At 32.2% G+C, this 21,884-nt stretch overlaps 1 protein-coding gene across 1 annotated transcript; it reads left to right on the plus strand.

The window, feature by feature from the left end:
• The first annotated feature begins 1,432 nt into the window (after nucleotides 1-1,432).
• LOC100371074 (rab-like protein 2A) lies at nucleotides 1,433-19,433 on the plus strand. The gene is made up of 7 exons (XM_002739900.4): nucleotides 1,433-1,546; nucleotides 14,547-14,576; nucleotides 15,246-15,325; nucleotides 16,743-16,822; nucleotides 17,692-17,901; nucleotides 18,494-18,577; nucleotides 19,202-19,433. Exons 1-7 carry the CDS (start codon nucleotides 1,446-1,448, stop codon nucleotides 19,283-19,285), a joined length of 669 nt encoding a protein of 222 aa, XP_002739946.1. The 5' UTR covers nucleotides 1,433-1,445; the 3' UTR covers nucleotides 19,286-19,433.
• The last annotated feature ends 2,451 nt before the right edge of the window (nucleotides 19,434-21,884 follow it).

The following is a 21,884-nucleotide window of genomic DNA, read 5'->3' on the forward strand; positions in this document are numbered from 1 at the left end:
GCCGCTGACGATTTATGGTTTCGGTCATGCATGGTTTACACAACAAGTATTCAGAAGACCCGATATTTTCTAGGACTAGAACTAGGACATATAAATTCAAATTTAATTCTTCAAGATGGGGTTTAACTCAACATTTGAGAATCCGAAGAGCATCTCTACTCATTCCAGAATACAGTCCAAAATCAAACTGAAACCTATTGTCAGCAAAATTCGCCCCTCAAAATGCAGGAAATAGCGTTTCAGAGGGTCGAGATTTCAACATTTTTAAGGGGTAGCATTCCCCCGAAGCCTCGCATGGTGTACACATCATCGCAAACCACGCCCTCTTTCGGCAACTGGGGCGGAAAAAATACTCTGGCGGGCGAGAATGGGTTAACACAACAAGTAGTAAGAAGACCTAGGACATGATTCAAATTTAATTCTTAAAGATGGGGTTTAACTCAACACTTGAAAATCCGAAGAACATCTCTACTCATTCAAAAATACAGTCTAGCTAATAAAGGTTTTACAGTATGAGATATCACGTTATGGAACCGGTACATTTCATAATACTAGTAGTCGCCATACAAACACATCTGGTATGTTGTTACATTGTATGTGTGTCTCGGTTTTCATAAGTGTTCATCTCTCAAGCAATTTTATTCGATAATCTGGACTCGTGCGACTTTCTACTTTTTTTTTTCAGGTTGACATTTTTCCTAAATACTAGTATGTGTTAAAAATACACATAATGTTATTTCAATGTAGCCAGGTCAGTTTGTGATAATAATTCTACCAATCCAAGTGTTGTCACTATAGTTACAGTTAGGTCAAATGTTATTTTGAATCCCTCTGCAAAACCTCATATAACAATAAAAAGATTGTTATTATTATCTGAGACAAATACAGCCGCACAAACATTTTCATGAGTAAGTTTTACAATCCGTTTTACTTGTATATTCTCTGAAAGTAAATATTATTATGCCAATAACTGTGATCGAAAATCACTAAAAAAAATCAATTTCCCAAGGTTTATAACATGTATTTAGACGAATTTCTTCAATCAAGGCTCAGGAAATCTAATTTATTTTCCATGTGAATAAGTATAGATATTTGTGGAACAAGAAACTTGTATTACTGCTGAATCTGCATGTAACAAAATAGATAAATTAGTTATATACTTTATGATACGAAGCGTGAAGAGGTATCCACATCAAGTGTTGTTTATTTTGTATTCAAATTTACTTATTTGATTTTTGATTTATGAATGTATTTAGTAAAATAAAGTGACACAAAAATTAATGGGGATGGGAAGAAATAACGAAATTACCTCACGCAGTTCTTATTTTAATCAACAGGAATTCAGTAGCCAGGAAATAACGACCGCCCTCCGGCGTCAATTGTGTACCGAACATAAATCCTCTCTTCTCCCGACATCCTTTGCGTACATATTTGGTGGTTCAAAGATGGCGGAGACAGCACCTATGGACCCGGAAAACGCCAAGATAGACAGGGAAAATTCTGTGAAAATCATATGTTTAGGAGATTCTGCTGTAGGAAAATCGAAGTAAGTATATACTTTTTGTATACAGGCGAAATTTGGTTGACGTATGGTATGTGGTTTAGTTATGGTCAGTGTGTTGTCGGCTAACGGTTTGTCTTTACCGGTGAGATCTGAATGAAAACAGACATGTACTTTGGGAATGCTGTGAACGTTGCCACTGTACTTCCGTTCATGCAATGTCTTCACAAAACAATGCAAATGGCTATTTAGCCGGATATTTGTGATCTCATGTCCGGGATGTCTTATAGAGACTACAATTGCCGCAGATATGAAGAGTTTCGCAATTTTGTTCTTCATGTTCACGCTCTGTTGTTCATGACAACGACGACGCTCCGTTTAGCGAGCTGCGTCATGGAATCAACACAGTAATACATTTATTTTTATGTTACGCCAGTGCCTTGAAATGACATTTTCCTCTGTTATCCTGTTCACTGTATTGTCTTTTACACGAGTCAATCAGTGAACATGCCATCACTAACAGGGTATTGATTGATTCGTGGTGTTTTGTCAAAAACAACAACAATCGTAATCGGCTTACCTGTTGTGTTTTGTTACGTGGTGTAACAGTCACCACATTACATTGTAGCTGACGTTGATATAAACTTGTGTAGTCAAGTAAATTACTTGATATAATAATTTCCTTATTTGTTGTAAACATGGCATGGCATAAATGTGGCATTGTACATTTTGTAATATGTTTGAATAATGAGAGTACTGGTACATGTTTTTAATCAATGCCTTAAACTAAATATGAAATATGAAGTGAACTATGAAATTGATATTTTCAGTGATATTTTACTTTTCTGTAATAAATATTTGTTAAATTGTAGAACAAATTGTTGTTGTTAGTTTACTAGCTGGGCAAGTTTTAAGCATAATTTTCATAAAAATTGACAAGGTACATACTTATATATATGTATAAATATATACATAATGTATATATTTCAAATAGCCATGCAAGTCTTTAAAATGACTGTCTTAGGTTTATCTAATTCACCACGTAGTGAAGATATGCTGTTTCAAGGCAGACAATATGATATTTCCTTTATGCGAATAAACACTGTTGTAATTTTTTGTTTTATTTACTTCAATGGTGACTTCTACAAAGGAAATCTGACATGAGAATTAGTCAATTTGCATGTCTGTTTTCATATCTGTAGATCATGATATGTTCTAACAATAACCTGAGTACTGCACATTTGGGAATATAAAAATAAAATTTACTTACCTATTCTGTGTTTTTTATTTACCATTTTATCGAACACAGCAAATTTCTTTTATTTGGCCTAATAAACTTTTATGTTTTCTATATTATTATCTTTATATCTGAACATTTCTATTATTTATAGCGCAATTAACTAGATTTTGTCAGTAGTCGGCTCTGGGAAAGTAAATGGCACAACTCAAAGTAATCAGATAATCACCCTTGGGCGAACAGATTTGTTAACGTTATCTACTGAAGAGTGTGTTGAATTAGTTTCAGACAATTGCTTGTCTCAATTAAATTATTTTGAAAAGCTACAAGCCTGCACTAAATAGAGTAAAACAAACATTCTGTTCAGACAATTTTGGAAGTATGAATGTTCGGTTCTCTTAAAATAGATAATAATAATAGGTTTATTTTGGAAGCTACATGATGTATACCGGTACTCGGTAATATCATATATGCTATTTTAGTAGCATATGTGCTTACATAAATTACAGAAATGTTTTTATTGTAAAAATAATTTATGTCTAAATGATTCAAATTTTTTATTTGTATGGGTTTCTATTGCAGATTTTCTTGTAATAGATCAATCACAGTACTCTGAATAATGTGTTGGAAATCCCACACTCATTGTATGTGAATTGTTTTTCTGACATATACATGATACTGTAGAATACTTTATTTTCGCTTGGAATTTATTTTCGCTATTTTCAGTGAAGGAATGAATCAATGAAAATAAAATCCAACGAATATACTTTTTTTCCTATATTTCACATTAAACTCATTAAAAATCAGTGAAAATAAATTCCATACAAAACCCCCTAAAATACCTTTTCAGCGAAAATTAATTCCAGCGAAAATAAAGTATTCCACAGTATTGTGACTGAGATAGGAAATGTTTGTCTGGGTGAAATAGTGTGTCTGCTGCAGGGCTCAAAACTCGTGATGAAAATTGCTTGGTTGAAACCTTTCATAATTTCAATTTTCTCTGCTGCTGTGATCTCTTCATATTGATATTTTGATTTTTTTAGAGCCTGGCCTGTTTTTACATGCTATAGAGTAAATTACAATGCCTGTGTCACAATTGCACGTCTTTTCATACATCACAGTGGTTCAAGTTTAACCCAGCATTGTTACTCAATTCAAATGATTCAAAGCTGATGGACTGAAATTATTAAGTCATTGGCAGCTTTCCTATTTTATTTTACACAGTTTTGGAAATGTGCTTCTAACAGTAAATATAGCATTGTCATTCATTGTATTCAACATGTATTTTCCGGCAATATGAGAGGTAAAGAACATTGGAATATTTTTATGTTTTATGCATCATTTTTTTTTAAATGATTTATCTACATGTTTGGTGCCTTGGGTGTACATGTAGTGTAGCCTTTTCATTTCAAACTAACCTATATCACTGTCGGGTAGTCCGTGTTTTTTGATAAGGATTGCACACTACAGGAACTCTGGATTTTACCTGTATTTTTTGTACAAGTAAGAACATCATATTCTTATAATCTGCTGTGAATTCCTAATATTACTATATAATTTGCATACTCTTTTTGTTACAATAGATAAAAATTACGTAGTGTGAAATCATTTATTTTTAATTTCACAAATTTGACAAAGAAACAATGAGTTTTATTGTTATTTTACATGTTTTTATATAATAGATGGATTTAATTCCAGAAAAAATTGCAAAATTTAAAATAAGTGAATAGTTAATGCACTTACAGTATCAATATTTAACCTTTTCACCACCAGTCTTTCTCAACCAAATTTTTCTGCACTTTTTTTCTTATATTTTTCAATATTTCTGGAAATGAACCTGAAATGAGCCAACAAACACAATTTGAGTCAATTTGAAACAGTTTCACTCAAAAAAAAAGGGCTATTTTTGTTTAATCTTCTGAAGGAAAATGCACACTATCAACAGGACTATATTGTAAACTGGTGGTAAAAAGGTTTATGTGTCTTGTAAATTATGGCATGGTTTTCAGTGGACAACCCTGGTACAACATTAATCTGAGGAAATATGAATTTAAATTGTGTGTATGTGAAAGTTACAAATACATCTTATGTTACATGTAACTGATCTGTTAATAGTTTCTAGGAAAGTCAGTTACCGGTACTCTTTATTAGATACTAGTTTCTTTTAAGAAATGACAATAATACCCTGTTAGAAATGATCTAGGTACAGAAGTCATGATATTTGAAATTTGGTTTATTAATGAGGACTGCGGATCTGCGGAGGTTAGGATTATTTTCTCATTACAATTGGCGAGCACATGTAAAGTTGATTTTCCACATGGATCAACTCTCATCTCTGTTTCTTAGAGGGTAAAACCTGTAAATTACGTTACCAAGGTATTGATGCCAAAGTCTGAAATATATTGTCCTCCCCGTAAATGTACATAATGTACATTGTAGTTCTAGTACTCAACATGTACATTTCATGGGACTCACAGTTTTTAATTATCAATAGTCAATGTGTTTGCTATATAGTGTAATCAAAGAAACAAGAAAACACGGGGAAAGATGAATCAAGTATTTGATATATGGTAATGTTTCTCAAACATTCACCATGTGAGATTGCTTTCACATATTCCAAAACAAGTTTCATCACTTACAAAATTAAAAAAAAACATTAATTCGGTTTTCAGTGAATAAATTTCAAAACACAAATATCCTTGCACAGCACTTGTTGAGCAGGAAGGAAACGATAATAAGATATCTTTTAAAAAAAAACCAGTCTTGTCTAATCTTGTCTGCTGTGAACATATTTGATAAAGCATGTTTTAACAACAGGTTACATATAACTACTGATTGCTTGTGATATACATGGTTGGCAGGGCACTCCAAACAATCACTATACAAATGTAGAGTAGGGCCTTCTACTCTGGAATTTTCGATAAACAATGGACCTCATTTGGCATGATGTTGAATACAATAAAAGTAATTAACGTGTTGTATTGTCATGTAAATTAGTCATGGGAATGTATTCGATTGGGTATTTTTTAATATTGAACGCATCATGACACTAACATAATAGAGCAATTATGACGCACCAAGAGACGTCACACGGAACATCGTTCTGTCATGTTAATGTTTGACACAGTTTCCCGTCCTCTAATGTATGTGGTACAATGTAGCATAATGATCATTTGTCTGTGCTCTTGTTCAGTTTTAAAGCCAGGAAAAAATATTTTTTTATCATCTAATATTAAGCAGTAATTAAACCAAGCTGCATTCTTCAGTTTTTTTTTATTAAATCATATACATGTTTAAAATTTATTATTATGATCCTGACCAGTGTTTTTCCAGGTAAATCTCCAAGCATGTCAAGTAATTTAATAACACTATTCATTTTGTTACATTCATATTTTGTAATAATTACTAATAACATATTAATACCTTTTATTATATTTTGGAAGTTCAAAACCTGGCATTTCAGTCACAACGCATGGTGAAACTGTTCACACTTAACTAAAAGGCCTAGGGAATGTATACTGCTTGCCTATGCATGTAAAATACGACAGAATTCAATGTGTTATAGCATTTGGGTAAATAATCGTTATCTGTCATGTTTAATTGGTTCTGTATTTGCGTAGTGTTGGGAATAAATCGAATAAATATGCATATTTTAAAAGTTAACTGAATTAAGAAGTAAAACTAAAAATTTAATAATGCGAGTGAACTGAAGCATTAATATGACCGTATCATTCCTGTATAAATAAAAAATGTTTCAGTACTTGTACATGTATATGTTCATGTAACCATGACAACAACTCACTTATTGGTATATCATAAAGATGTATTGTCGGCATTTTGTGTTTGAAGCCTTTGACATGCCAAGCAATATTGTGGATTGTAATTATTGCAACATTTATGGTATTCATAAAGTATTCACATCAGTAGTTTTTTGCCAATATCCATACACCACTGAGCATTTCTCTGGGTTCAGTTGTAATTGAGTTTACAATCTCTTAGAGTGTCTTCAAGTCACAGAATCGCACCAGGATTCTCTATTCATTAGTCGAACATGGACTGTTATTTCAAAATCAATATTTTGTGTGAAGCATATTCCATTAAGATGCAAACCAGTCTCTTGACTGTATAACCTTTAGGTTTCTTCCTTTTGAATTCATATATGTATGACAACTATTTTACATGTACTCGCATAACCATCGCTATGTTTGAGTAAACTTTGAACACCACATACTTAAATTAGTTGTGTATTATCACGTAATGTGAAAAAAATTCAAGCTGCAATTTATGTTGAGATTTATTGTAGTTGAGACAAAAATCTAAATGTGACATTTGTTGATTTATTTGTTGACAAATACTGCAAATATAGGTATGTTGCTTAGCGCTGGAATTCCCAAGCAACAGCATACATGTATCCTCGGGGGCGGAGCTACGTCACAGACGTTCTACGTTGCTAAGGCACCACTGTACCACGTATTTCTATGGGCTTTGTGTGCGCTGCTGTGGAACGCCGGTGGGGCCGGTAAAAACTCGAGAAAACAACACAAACTCAACTTTGAAGTAATCCTGAACAACCAAATTCATATATGTTACACACGTAGGGCTAATCTTGTTACACTGTTCAGGGGACTCTCATCAACCATCGCAAAGTACCGTTTTCTGTGAGTTTTTGGTCTTTGTTTTCACCGCGAGGATTGCCAGGCGATAGAAAATGCCCGGATGTCCGCCCCCGAGGATATGTCATTTATCTTTTCTCAAATCAGCTATGACAGTCAAGAGTATTGTCCACTACTTGAAGTACATTACTGTTTCCTTCCACATTATTGTGAATTACTGTTCAACAATATTGCAGCCGAGTGCATTACTGACTCTCATGACACTCAAGTATTTCATCAATTAGCGATAATATGCATGCACAGTGAAAGTATCCAACGCTCTCATGGCTTTGTAAAAAAAAAACGTTAGTTGCACCTTGAAAGTAAATTTTGCAGTACTCTCAGACTAACTGTCATTGTGCTCCATTGTGTTGTGGTATGGGCTTCATGAATAAGTAATGGTACCATTTGTTTGTTTATATTACATGTACATGTGAATGTTCGCTATACGACAAGGACGCTATTCTCTACCAAGAAATATATCTACAATGTAGCTATTATGCTTTATTTTAAGAACTAACAGTCATCCCAATCAACTTGTTGACAGTTTTTTTAGATATATTGCCTTGTATTGTTCAAAACCTAACATGTATATGTAACTACTAGATAATGCTCTCCTCTACTGGGAAAACTTGATCAAAACTCCATTATTTAGAGCAATATGTTCAGACACAGAATGATCTCTTATCGGTATTTGGTCTAAATTACAATCGTCAGTACATTTTACACCAAATTACTTTATCTGAGATAAATTAATGATATTAATGGAAAAACATGGTTTATTATTACCCGGTACTACTTGACATGAGTTAAGACGTGATTAATTGGAGCACATTGCACATATGTTATATGTAGTTACTTTGAAACCTGTTGCATTGTGGGATGCATCACAGGAGGAGGTGGGGCTCTAACATAATAATTATGGCAGTTGTCATCCTATGTGCGTTTGATATAGGTCCCATGCTACACGTAGCAGCATGTACAGATGTGGGTCAAAGGTCGTGTTCAGTTAAACATAATTAGAATACCGGTACACCCAAACACATGCATAAATTTGATTCAAAGTGGCTGTTTGACGGCTATTTTGTTTTCAATAATGCCTAATTTTATTATACATATGTACATTGTGGCTGATGGGTTCTTGAAATTCAGCTTGTGTCAACATTTAAATTATAGCCTATGCTACATTTTGTTTGTGTTTAGCCATGGTGTTTCTGAAATATGGCCATTAAACTTTGAACATTAGAGTTTGACTTTTTAGTTTTTAGTGAAACCCCTGATAGGAGCTGACGTTGTGTTTTAACCAAGATGACTGTCGTGATATGTTGTGTTAAGTGTACATCTAAACCAATTATTATTGATAATCAACAGCCATGCAACACAAAGTAGCATTCATATTTCATCTTTTGTAAATTATTCTTTCATTTTCTGGTTCATATATTTAATAATTCATTTATCAAAGAGAAATAATAACTGAATTTCATGATAAAATACTGCTATATTACAGTACTGACATGTAATTGGATGCTTGCATGCAGAGAGACAATTTATATGAAAATAACCCTGTGCCCTATGGTGCTGTAATTACATCAAATCCCATCACACTGTTTGTGGTTATAGGCAAATCTTATGTGATATACTTTGTAACTAAAACCTCACATCAGATATTTTTCTTTTGCTATATGGCCTGCATATATAAACAAGTGCAATCAGAATGTTATCCTTGTGTACTCACTACGTCACTCTGGATGAGGAAGCAGGTGCAATTTTCTATCACTAACACTGTATATTACTTGTTAATGGCCATGTTGTCTTTTAAAGGTAACTGTAATGAGGTTATTTATTGCATCTAGTTGCTCCACTTGCTGTTTCATTTTGATATACCTTCACCGGTGCAATCTTGGCTGTCACCGACGCACAAAGATTTTCCCATGATGCAACTCGTTATGCTCAATTTCTGGTGCACCAATGGCGCAACAAAAATCATAGATTGATAGTAACCTTTAAAAATAACCGATCATCGCATCATTTGATGATGCGTTTTTGTTTCCCATTCAGCTAGAGACTTTCTGCTGAGGATGTGTTTAAAGTTGAATAAATTAGTTATATTTCAGGGTTTTTCTAGAAAAAAAAACTGCAAGAAGGGAGCACTGCAATTCAGCGGCGTTATCAAATGGGGGAGATAGGGTTCTCCCTACCAGGGTGTGGAGTTTTGGATAATTCTAAGTTAAAATGGTACCAAAATTACTCTCAGACAGGTCACAGTTGAAAACTGTGGCCACATGTGATCCCTGATCAATCAGAATTTTATGGTTGGCAGAGAATCTGCTCCCCAGGGTAAGGGGGCGCATGGCATGAGGGTGCTTCCCTTTTGTTTAAAAAAATCCCTGATATTTTATAATCAAAATAACTTTAAAAATAAAAAAAATCATGATCAAGTCACAATAGTTTAGTTCATGCCTTCAGAAGTTCTTTAAAGCCACATATCATATTTATTTTTATCTTGAATACATCTCTCCCCAGCAGTCACCAAGGAGACAAAACTTGATTTTTGGAATTTCATTGTGACTTGGTTTTGTTAGAAGTCACACTGACCTACACTATTATTTCTTTACAGCTATCACAGAATATTGTAAACTGATTTTTTTTCACAAGAAAAAATTTTTTGTGTGTCAGACACCAAAAAAGTATGACTTTAAATTCTTCAAGTGCTAAAATTTTTTTCCGCAAAAAATTTGCTTTTATAATTGTTTTGCATAATTTTCGTCAAAATGGACATGATTCATAATTGTCTACAAGTCATGCTCAATATTTTGAAAAAAATGATTGTTTTATTTTATTAATTTAAAAAAAGAAGAAAAATTTACTTTGATGTTGAAAGGTCAACTAAATGTTAGATTATTTTACACGAAATTGATAACATAAAATAAATTAAACAGTTTGCAGTATAGCATTAATCACTAAATGTACATGTAGCCTGTACATACATGTACATGTATATATTATGTCACGCCGTATTGGCAAGATATGACTATATTTTCTAAAACAAGTATCAATTATTTCAACATATTCTTTGTAATATTCGGGATGAGACATATTTAGACAGATCACTCTGCATGGCTTAGATAAGTGACAGAAAGCTAATCTAGCTTATGGCCAGCTTAAAACTAGTTATGCTTAGTCTGTACTGTTTGTTGCTGCTTATTCAAATGTCAAGCTACTAGTAGAGTATTAGGCGAAAACAAATATTCTGGTCAATTAAATTTGTTTACTAAAATCAACACGTGCAGGTTGTCTTGTTTTTTAATTTGTCATTACATGTACATTTATAATTTTTCATGAAGACTGATTTTTTCTAAAATTCTGGGAAAAAAATGTGATGCGCATGTTTTTAACTGTCACCTATGATATAAACATGAATATTTTGGGGCCATAGATGTATTTGGATTTCATTAATGGTTTACATTCTCTGTTTCCACAATTAATAAATACATACCTGTTTCATGGCTTGATAAAAATTCTGTTCTTCTGAGCTACTGTTGTGTTTTAGTTCTGTGCAATAATCACCACAATGACATTATTATTGGAGAAACATGTGTGATTGTTGGTTGAATTTATTTACAAATGTATATTAAAATCTACACTTAATAAACATTGTCAAAAAAATGTTGTTTAAGATCCATTTAGGATGTGTTGTAAATAATATAAGGTTATTGGGAGAATAATATAAGTATACAGTGTATGTAGTAAGTGTATTGATTAAAGTAAAGTGGAGGTAAATGCAATTATGGCGTTTTTCTAAAAAATCGAGGCATTATCTCCACAGTGCTTGAAAGGCTGTGAGGGGAGACAAGATATTATTTTTTGTATGTGTCACTAGATTGTTTACAATTTACAACCATGTATAGTTTAGGTCATGTACCAGCATTCTTGGTTAAATGTAAATTTTTTATTTAATTTAGCTGACTTATGATTATTACTTGCACATGTTAGGATTTCATGTTACTTACACTCATAGACCAAATAAATGAATAACGTGCATCTCAAATAGAAACCAAAAATTGCATTTATTGTATTCAGAATCATTAAAATATGATTTATTTTGATCATAGACACTCTTGTGTAATTTATCTAAGAACATGTGCTACTAATAGAGCCAATACAGTCTGAAAGCATTCAAAATAATTAGGATGATTAGAGGCATACTAGTACATCATCTTTTGTAGCTTCTGATTATTACTGTAAAATCTGTATTAAAAGCTGCGGCTACTATTAAAATGAGGGCTTGCGGCTTCTACAAGCATCGACACATATGAGAAATGGTGAATTTTTGGTTCTCAATTGTTCAAAAGGAATGCAGCTTCTAATACAGATTTTACGATGACAACATTGTTGATCTATAATCTTAAATATGGGATTCTTTTTCAAATAAAATTTTCTCAAGACATGAATAATTAGTTCAGCATGCAACTGGAAACAGGAAGTGAATGCCCTCAAGTGGCCACTTTAAAGCTCAGCCATAAAACATTCCAGGCTTGTCGAACAAAATGTAGAATTGGGTTACTGGAAACATACTGACTTTTTTTACCTTTTAGCTTTGGTGATGTCATTATTCAATAGATAACCATCAAACCTTGACCTATTTATAATTTCTTAGTGGTGGTCCCTTTATATTATCGGTATTGTCATTCATTTACCTAATGATGTTAATCTAGCTTGTTCTACTTTTGTTGACATGTGACTTCATGTCTAATTTACTCATCATTTAGTTATTAATATTGTGCGCCATCCACAATGTAGGTCTTTTCTGGTGCTTAAAATTTTCTGGTTCTCTGCCAATACACTGTAGAATGCCTTGGTTTTTGAGAGAAACCATTTAATGTATCAACAATTACTTTGTTATCATGGCTAATACTATCTTGCAGGCATTGCTATTTTTACTGCATGACATTTAAAGGTCTGATACTTAGAAACGATGTCTTGTATATTGTAAAATACTTTATTTTCGCTTGGAATTTATTTTCGCTATTTTCGCTGAAGGAATGATTCAGTGAAAATAAAATCCAGCGAATATACCTTTTACCCTATATTTTACATTCAACTCGTTGAAAATCAGTGAAAATAAATTCCATATAAAACACACAAAAAGTTTTTTCAGCGAAAATTAATTCTAGCTAAAATAAAGGATTTTACAGTACTCAGTTTGCAAGAGGCAATTTTTGAGACAATGCATCCAGCAACAAAAGAGGCAACTCTGTGACAATAACTGTTACACATGGCAACTAATTGTGGTGACAAGCTGGCGGGCGACTAGTTGTCTGAACTATTTTTTTTTTTTTTTTTTTCTTCAGGCGATGTTGCCTGATACATCATGGCAATGTGATTTCTGTGTTTGCTCTTTTAGTAGCGCATACAAATATCTTAATTACTGAGGAGTTTCTAGAGTCAAAATAAATAATGTTTTAATTATTCTGTATAAAACAAATGCGATTTTGAGTTCACCTGTACATGTGCTTTGATTGGGGTACACTTCTAATAGAGCAAATATGGTATATCAGTAAACACATTGATTAAAATTCAGTATATTTTGTCGTTGAATTCAAATATTCAAAACACAGCAAAAACAAACATTGATAAATTTGTAATGTATTATGTAATCTGAAAACTGGTCTTGAATCAAAACAAAAATTTCAAAAATATTGTTTCTCTGAAAAAAAGGAAAAATCTTTCTTGAAAATGTTATTTTGTATAAAACAAATTGTACATGTCATACACTGTACATATGTATTTATATATCACATGAATCTAATGCAGTGTTCTCATCAGATATGAGACACAATAGATTTGCCTCAAGGTTTATTTTCTTAAAGGTTATCTACAAAATGAAAGAAAATACAAGTGGCAATTTATGAATGTATAATGAGAGGTGAATTAGTTTTCATTTTTACTAATTCATCTTTAATCTTTTCACCACCAGACCAAATTTTTCAGCATTTTTTTTTCATGTTCTTTAATATTTTTGGAAATGAACCCTAATTTTGGAGCCAACAGACAAAATTAGAGTCAATTTTCAGTTTTTACTTAAAAAGTTTGGCTATTTTTGTCCTAATCTTGTAAAGAAAAGTGCAGAATATAAACAGAACTATTTTGTGAATTTGTGATGAAAAGTAGGAACTGGTGGTGAAACAGTTAAACAATTCAGGATGTACTTTCCGCTAAGAAGGGTACAACATACTTTATGTCTCTGTCTTATGTTTCACATGGATAGGTAATAGCCTCATACATGTACTTTTTTAAACTGATGAAGCAATTCCACCCCTCGTATTTATTTTCTGTTGAGAACACAGCTGATGAATTTGTCATAAGGGTTGATCTTTCGAAATTGGGAGGGGATTGAAAAAAATGACCTGCTCCAAGGAAATGTTAGAAACAAAATTCTGCAGTGAAAATTATATAAAAAAAAAAAAACTACCCTACACTTATTTAATAGACCATTTTCCGTACACTGCGAGAATCACGCGTTATGCGTGAAATCGAACGTAAAAACAGGACAAACAAAGGTCATAGCGTCGTAGTGGCATCAAACATCGCGTGGGATTCGACAAACGCGAAAGTATTTTGGGGACATTTCCATGCTTAATAATGTGCTGTCCACATTTGATGATAGGCAATTTCGATTAAGTAAGGGTATTCGGAAGCAATATTCCTCTGTCGAAGATCGGCCGGTTGGTGTGAGCTACGAAATAAGGAAATTCGAGTTCAAAATCAAATCGTTCTATTTTTGCGGCAGACGTTCGACGCGCGTCTTTCATGCATCTCGCGAGATCTCGCAATTGTACGGAAAATCCCCTATTGAAAAAATCCAAAAACAATGTTTTATTGCATTATTTTCTGTAATAAAATATATAAATTGTTTTTCTTCCATAAATCTACTTGTAGTTTCTAATGGTATTACTCCTTACAAGAAATTTGTAATGAAATTATTGTACTTGAACTTGTTGCATTGATTAATTGTTACCATGGTAACTGAATAATCCAAGGTTATGATATTGAAAAGATTATAAGATATATACTTGATATTTTTGTGTGTAAAGTGTTGCCATATTGAGTTTTATTTAATCATTTTAATGATGTTGTGTTTTTTTCTTTGTTACAGATTAGTGGAGCGTTTTTTAATGGATGGATAGTATCCTTTTAATTAAAGAACCTGATTGTGTTTGTTATAAATCTCTCACTAATTCATTTACTGCTTGGAACTACTTGGCAGTTGGTTGTTAATATCACAGTAATTTACAAATATAGCATTTACTCTAGTAGGGGCTCATCTCCAATAGAAAAACACATACACCAAAAATTGTATTTTTTTTTATTGTATGCTTAACCATATTAACTTGTTTTGATCTGTCTTTCATGGAAGCATATGCACTACTGAAGAATTGCCCCCCCCCCCCTATGGTCTTGTTTCTCATCCAAGGGAACATTGACAAATGAATCAGTGATGCAGTAATTTGTTGTTATATTAAGATTATTCATAACCACGAGAAGAAGATATATATGTTCAACAATTATTATTAAATACTAGTAGTGCTTTTGAATAAAATCATTAAAGGTTTATTTGAATCCACAGAACATCTTCTAAAACAAAAACATTTCCCCATTCCACCGTTGTAGTGCACATCACCAATATGCAAAGTTCCAAAAAACAAAAAAAGCATGTGAGGTGCAGATTTCAAACAACATACATGGTGATGAGAAGCCTGATAGCAAATATGATAGTCAAAAGTAAAATGATGCTTAGCATAGTGCTAGTATGAGACTACTATTGTATACTGTTTTCCTTGATGATTTTCTTCAGCCAACCACAACAGTTATCAACATATGCACTGACGTTATTCCGATATAATACAACAGTTAATAGTAAAGAAGTAGTTGTAGGTGAGTATCAATGCTAACACACACTACTGCAGTATTTACTACATACTAAAATATGTTTGGACATTTAGTAACAAATTCTCACTTCCGGTCCGATTAGGCTTAAAATATACCACAAATATTAACATTTGAGATATAATTGTTGATATGTGTGGGTACTTGTTATGAAACAAAAACACTTATTAAATATAACAACCGTGTACTGACTCCAGACAATTTCCTACTAAAAGAACCAGCTCAAGTAAATAAAGAAACAGTGAATGGTTTTTCAAAGTGAAAACTTAACCAACAAAAATAGATCAAACTGTAATGAAAATACTGATAAAATAATTTTGAACGCAAAAGTCAAGGAAATAAATAAGACATGTGACATTGGACATTTACAATGGCAACAAACACTCCACAGGGAAAAAATAAAGAACATCAGATACCTAAAGGAATTAAAAACATCTAATAAATAAGGGTACAGACATTGACAATATTGAACTGTGTGAACAAGATTTATATTTAGATTAGGAAACACCAGTTGAAAAGAGAATATGACCTTCATGTACTGATAACAGAGGAAATTGATGATGAATTCCATTTAATGTCAAGTCCAAAGACAATTTCTAGTTGAGGATATGACTAAATAATTTCAATAGCTTGTTAGTTTACATTTCAATTTATCTCTATAATGAGTTTTTGCAGTACATTGATCAATACAACACAAATGATTAAACATTGCTTTAAAACATTGCCTGTTGAAAGCCTTCACTGTACACAGAAAACCAAATTGCATGGTAAAAGAAAGGACCTCAGTAGACGATGTGTTCAAGTAATACAGCAACACCTCATAGAAGGAGTATAACTATAGAAATATTGTAATGTATTTTCATATGTTTATAAATTGCTGAATCTTGTAAATTTTAAACTTTGTAATTTGTTTCTGTTGTGCAATGTTTTTTATTGTTTTGTAGTAAAATAATGATTTTACTGAATGTACTTTCTAAAAGTCAGTTTTGTGTCACTAAAAATAAATATCCGTCAATGCTAACTATGGTAGTATGTATCACGTAATTCGAATGCATGCATTTATGGTCCAGTTTATGGATTCTATATTGGTTGAAACTCTTCACGCATTGTTAGGCTATAGAATCAGGAAATAGAAACCCACTACTTTACGCTCTAAAGGGTGTACACATTTGCATAAATGAACTTCCCCTCAAACATTTTGCAATTTGCATAACTCTCTAAAATCTGGATTGGAATCTTTGGCTTCTATTAAAATGAGACAGTGCAAAAGAGGAAATGCGGCTTCAAATAGAGCATATACTCATATGAGAAATATTTGGTTATCTATTGTTCAAAATTGGTTATTGTTGGCTGTAGTATTGATAGATAATGCTCACTGGTAACTATGATTTGTATTTCTTGTTAGATTTTTGGGATACAGCCGGACAGGAAAGATTTAGTAGCATGCATCCATCATATTATCATCAAGCACATTGTTGTATACTTGTAAGTATTTTATATTTGTTGAGTTTTTATCTGTCTTTTATTATCACATGCAATTTAATGATAACATATACTGATGGCCGAAATAACAGTGGATTTTATGATAATTGCCTGTCTTTGTTAACCTGACTTGTACTGTACTGAAAACCTGTACTTGACCGACTTTGTGCCCATGCTCAACTAAGTACTTCTCAGTTTTTGGGGATTTTCCTATTTTTGTTTAAGTTTAACTTATCCCCCACCCCTTTCAAAATGCACTTCGTCATTGAACATCATTTTACTTTTCTGAATAATTACAGTGTTCATTGTGACTGTTGTAAATAGGGTGTAAAAGATCATCGCAACAGATCGTAATTTAACATCGGTAATTCACGTCCACATTACATTATAAAAAATGCAGTCAGTACAACACAGGTCAGGTCAGGTCAGGTCAGAGGATGTTGTTGTCAGACAAGTATGTAGGAAAACATCATGTCAAAAATTGTTTTTCATCAAAAGTATTAAGATAAGGATGAAGATCTTATTTTTCCACACACCCTTATATTTGTTTTACATTGTAAATTATGATGGTACATTATTAATATTGCAATAAAATGTGCACATATTTTGTGAACATTTGTATTTCCTCATTGTCAAAGTGTTAATAGATCTATGTGGAAATTATAACACAACTCACTTCATGAAACAAGAATTAACGTAATATTCCCCCCTAAACTGTGATTATGACATACATTGTCCAAATAAGGAAAAAGTGTATAATACTTTCAAACACACCCATTTCACATGCGGCTAAAGTTTGAGGTTTTTCCTGCCAGATATATTTCTTATTTAACTTGACTCGATCATTATTTCCTCCTTCTTTTCCATTCCAGGTATTTGACATAACTAGAAAAATTACGTATAAAAATCTTCCAAACTGGTTTAAAGAATTACGAGAATACAGACCCTCCATTCCGTGTATATGCGCAGCAAATAAAATTGACGTGGATTACAATGTTACAAAGAAAGCTTTCAATTTTGCCAAGAAACACAATATGCCCTTCTATTTTGTATCAGCTTCAGATGGTACTAATGTAGTAAAGGTAAGGTATCAGCTTTCTATTTGCATATTGGGTCAAAATAATTATTAATATTATGTGGTAATTTATCAAAGCAAAGACACTGGAGAATACAGGGACAAGAATGAAATTACGACAAACATTAGAGGGACAAGAAAGTTCCATGTGAAGTCTTGCATGCAATAAGTCCCAACTCATTTGTCGTCATAGGAAGCACTGTCCCAGCACAACCCTGTGTCATTATGACGCCTTATAAGCAGACTTTGGTTAAAATAGCTGCCTTTTTACACTAGTGTTTATACACAGAACTTGATACTTTCAATATCTAAGCTGCTTTTTAATCACATATTTTAGTGAAATATTGTTCAGTGAGTGAAATATTAATGTTATATATAATTCAATCTTTGGAACAGAAGAAACTTACACTTAATAACGATAATAAAATTTGTGTTTGAAGTTTGAAATTTCTCGCATCTACAAATAATTTTGTCATGAATCTTGTCAACCATTTACAACACCAGTATTTTGATAAGATGGTTACATACATTACACACAATCACATTTTCACTGTAAGTACTTGGCCTAATGTAAACCTGATTATCTATTCTACTTTCAGTTATTTAGAAATGCAATTAAATTAGCTACAGAATATAAAGAAAACTCAACAGATTTTATGGATGAAGTTATGAGAGAGTTAGATGTAAGTCCAGTCTACTATTTTATATCTGAAGGTTCTTCGTTTTGTATAATTGTGTGTGATCAATGGATGGATGGGATGGGATGGATGGGATATGATGGGATGAGATGGGATATGATGGATGGGATGGGATGGAATGGGATATGATGGGATGAGATGGGATATGATGGGATGGGGTAGGATGGATGGGATATGATATGATGGGATGGGATATTATGGGATGGGGTGGGATATGATGGAATGGGATATGATGGGATGGGATATGATGGGATGGGATATGATGGGATGAGATGAGTGGATACTGTAAACAGATACAATTTGACTGCTATTTATTTTTTACGAAAACCAACTAATGAAAATTACTGACCAGACACAGTGTTCTAGATGACAGTCATTTTAACTTCACTCTTATTATAGTGTAATAATAAAAAAACATAGCTTTGATTTTACAGCATAATTTGCTTACACAGGTAAAATTAACCTTGCCTAAAGTCCACACAATTCCCAAATTCATAAAAATTAGTTATTCACCAAATTATAGCAGTTTACAATAATTTTCTATATATGCTGGTTCATAGATTTATTTTATCAGGAAAATATTATATGCAATATTTGTGTTTTTTACAGAATTTTGATGAACTAAATTTATCATCAGACAGTGGTCTAGACACAGCACCAAACTCAGAGGAAAAAGATGAAAAAGAAGCATAGGAGATCTGTCCATTTTTATCAACTTAAGTGGTACATTATTTTTTACACAATATTTTCAGGTCAAACCAACAACTATGCTTGTAATTGAATATTTGTACCAAATATGTTTATCTATATTCTCTTGTTTGTTATCTACTGTCTTTTAGTTCTAAGGGTCCCATATGATAAATGATATATATTTTTTTTTCTTGTCAGCTGTGTCTATTTATTAACTGCACCATCTACTTTTTGTAGCATTTTTACCAAGGGCTTATATAATCTTTCACAACAACATACTTTGTATTAATTAGAACTTGCCAAGATTCACTCTAAGTTCTAAGATTTCTAGCTCAGTTAATAGTTTTTAAAAGTTATGCCCCTGTTCTCAGTAAACAGTACTTTTTTTGGTGATTATTTGAGCATGTGTCCAAGGATTTAAGGATTTGTGGTGCATTTGTTTCAGTGAAACAATAAGTTCTATTGTTATTTCACATGGTAATGTGGGGTTAATTTAGCAAATTTCACTTATCATTAAAAATGGCAAAATTAAAACCCAGTGAATAATTAATGTATTCACAGTACTGGTACATTACAGCAAATATTGTCAGTTGCTTTTAGTTTAAGATTCAATACTATAATTTTCGTTTGAGAAAACAAACTTGAGGGAGTTTCACATATAACTGCAAATCAGCCTTCTTGCAGCTTTGTTTGTGAAATTCCATTTTAGAAGCTTGAAAATGTATGTTAATTTGAATAAGCTTAAATATGTTTATTTTTTTCGGCATGATTGGTTGATCCAGTCATATTGAGATATTGTGTATATAAATACTACTATTGGTGAGGTCATGTGATTGAAGTCAGCGAATCAGAATCTTTGATACATAATGTTTTCATGTAAAAAGCAGTATTATTTATTTCAAGCGCTGTAAATTGTAAATAGTGTCCATGCATTATTGCAGGAAAACTCTAAGACCATGTACTTAAGTCAATTGTGAATTCTTGAGAATGTTATCAAGTGTAATTGCGAAGTGGGGGTTATTTCCATTTTTTATCCCATTTTCAGTGTTAATTATAATAGTTGTAAGACAGGCATTTGTTACATTGCATGTGCTGTTTCTGGTATTTTAAACAGGACACATTTCTGTATCACCACTAGAGGGGGCTAAACCTAGATGAGTTGCTATTACTAGTATTCACATCATTTTACAAGGCTTTGTTTCCATATTCAGCTGTTTTAAGAACTGACACTCTGTCCCAATACTAATTTTCAAGTTTGCTGCCACATTTTCCAAATTCTGACTATTTTACACATTGTTTACAAAATATTTACTTAGCCAAAATAATATTAATGAAATTCACATAAATTAACCAAGACTTGTTGAAATTCATCTAAACCCTTATATGTGAACAAATATGAATACTGATTTATAAGTTATCGTGAAGCTTAGAAGTATGTCAGTGTTTTATTCTGCTATGTGTTCTCATTATTACTGAACAGTGTGGTCATTTTAGACTCAGAAAACAATCAAACTACCAGGGAGTCAGTTTACTTTCACCTCAAAGCTGAGTGGTCCATATTTCTATGGTAAAATTGACATCAGATCAATATATGGTGAAAATTGAATAGCTAATTATTTAAATATAGTAAGTTTCATACAAATACATAGCTGTAGATGTTATATAATGAAGTACTAGCTGTTTGATACTTTCAGAAAAAAGTTGTTGATAATGATATGTTTTACAATTATAATCACATGACTTAAGGGGCTCTATTGTTACATGAGTCGTTCTGACTTTTGAGTACCCCTAGCTTACTCTCAGTTGATTTCAAGCCTTAGAATTTAAGTTTGTGCTGTTGTTTTTTTTTGGTTTATTATATATTCCCTACCGTCCATTTCCTGGTCAGTAAAGACTTTCTACGTTGCTCGAGATTACCGGTATACTGTATTTGTTCTATTAGTAGCACTTTCCCAAATTACTGTAAAATACTTTATTTTCGCTTGAAATAAATTTTCGATATTTTTGCTGAAGGAATGATTCAATGAAAATAAAAAACAGTGAATATACCTTTTTTCCTATATTTTACATTCAACTTGTCAAAGATCAGTGAAAATAAATTCCATACAAAACACTAAAAAAGTCTTTTCAGCAAAAATTAATTCCAGCTAAAATAAAGTATTTTACAGTAAGTCATATTTTAATGAGTATACAGTAAATATAATTTCTGGTTCATATGTGCTTCTAATAGAGCAAATACGAGATATAGTTTCCCATATAACATTTTATAATGCAGGTTCACATCCAAATAAAGCATGTATGTAACATAATATAAATGAAAATGCAAAGTAAACTGAAATTATTAATAAAATGTACTTTGTTTTCTTTCATATTTCGTGTCCATCTGTGATGTACAGTATAATGTCTTATGTGACTATAGGTCCTGCATTATTTATTGGTTTGGTTTTAAGGATGGTTGACTGTTTGCTTATGTTTTTTCTGATAAACTCTAATACTGTAGAACTGGAAATTATTAGCACAGTTTTATTGTTGCGTAATTCATGGTAAAAACGATCAGCTCAAAAATAAAAATCTTAAGATCGTATCAAATTTGTGAAAAAAT

This window comes from Saccoglossus kowalevskii, chromosome 12 (genome assembly GCF_978046115.1).
Source record: "Saccoglossus kowalevskii chromosome 12, keSacKowa6.1, whole genome shotgun sequence".
NCBI classification, from domain to species: domain Eukaryota; kingdom Metazoa; phylum Hemichordata; class Enteropneusta; family Harrimaniidae; genus Saccoglossus; species Saccoglossus kowalevskii.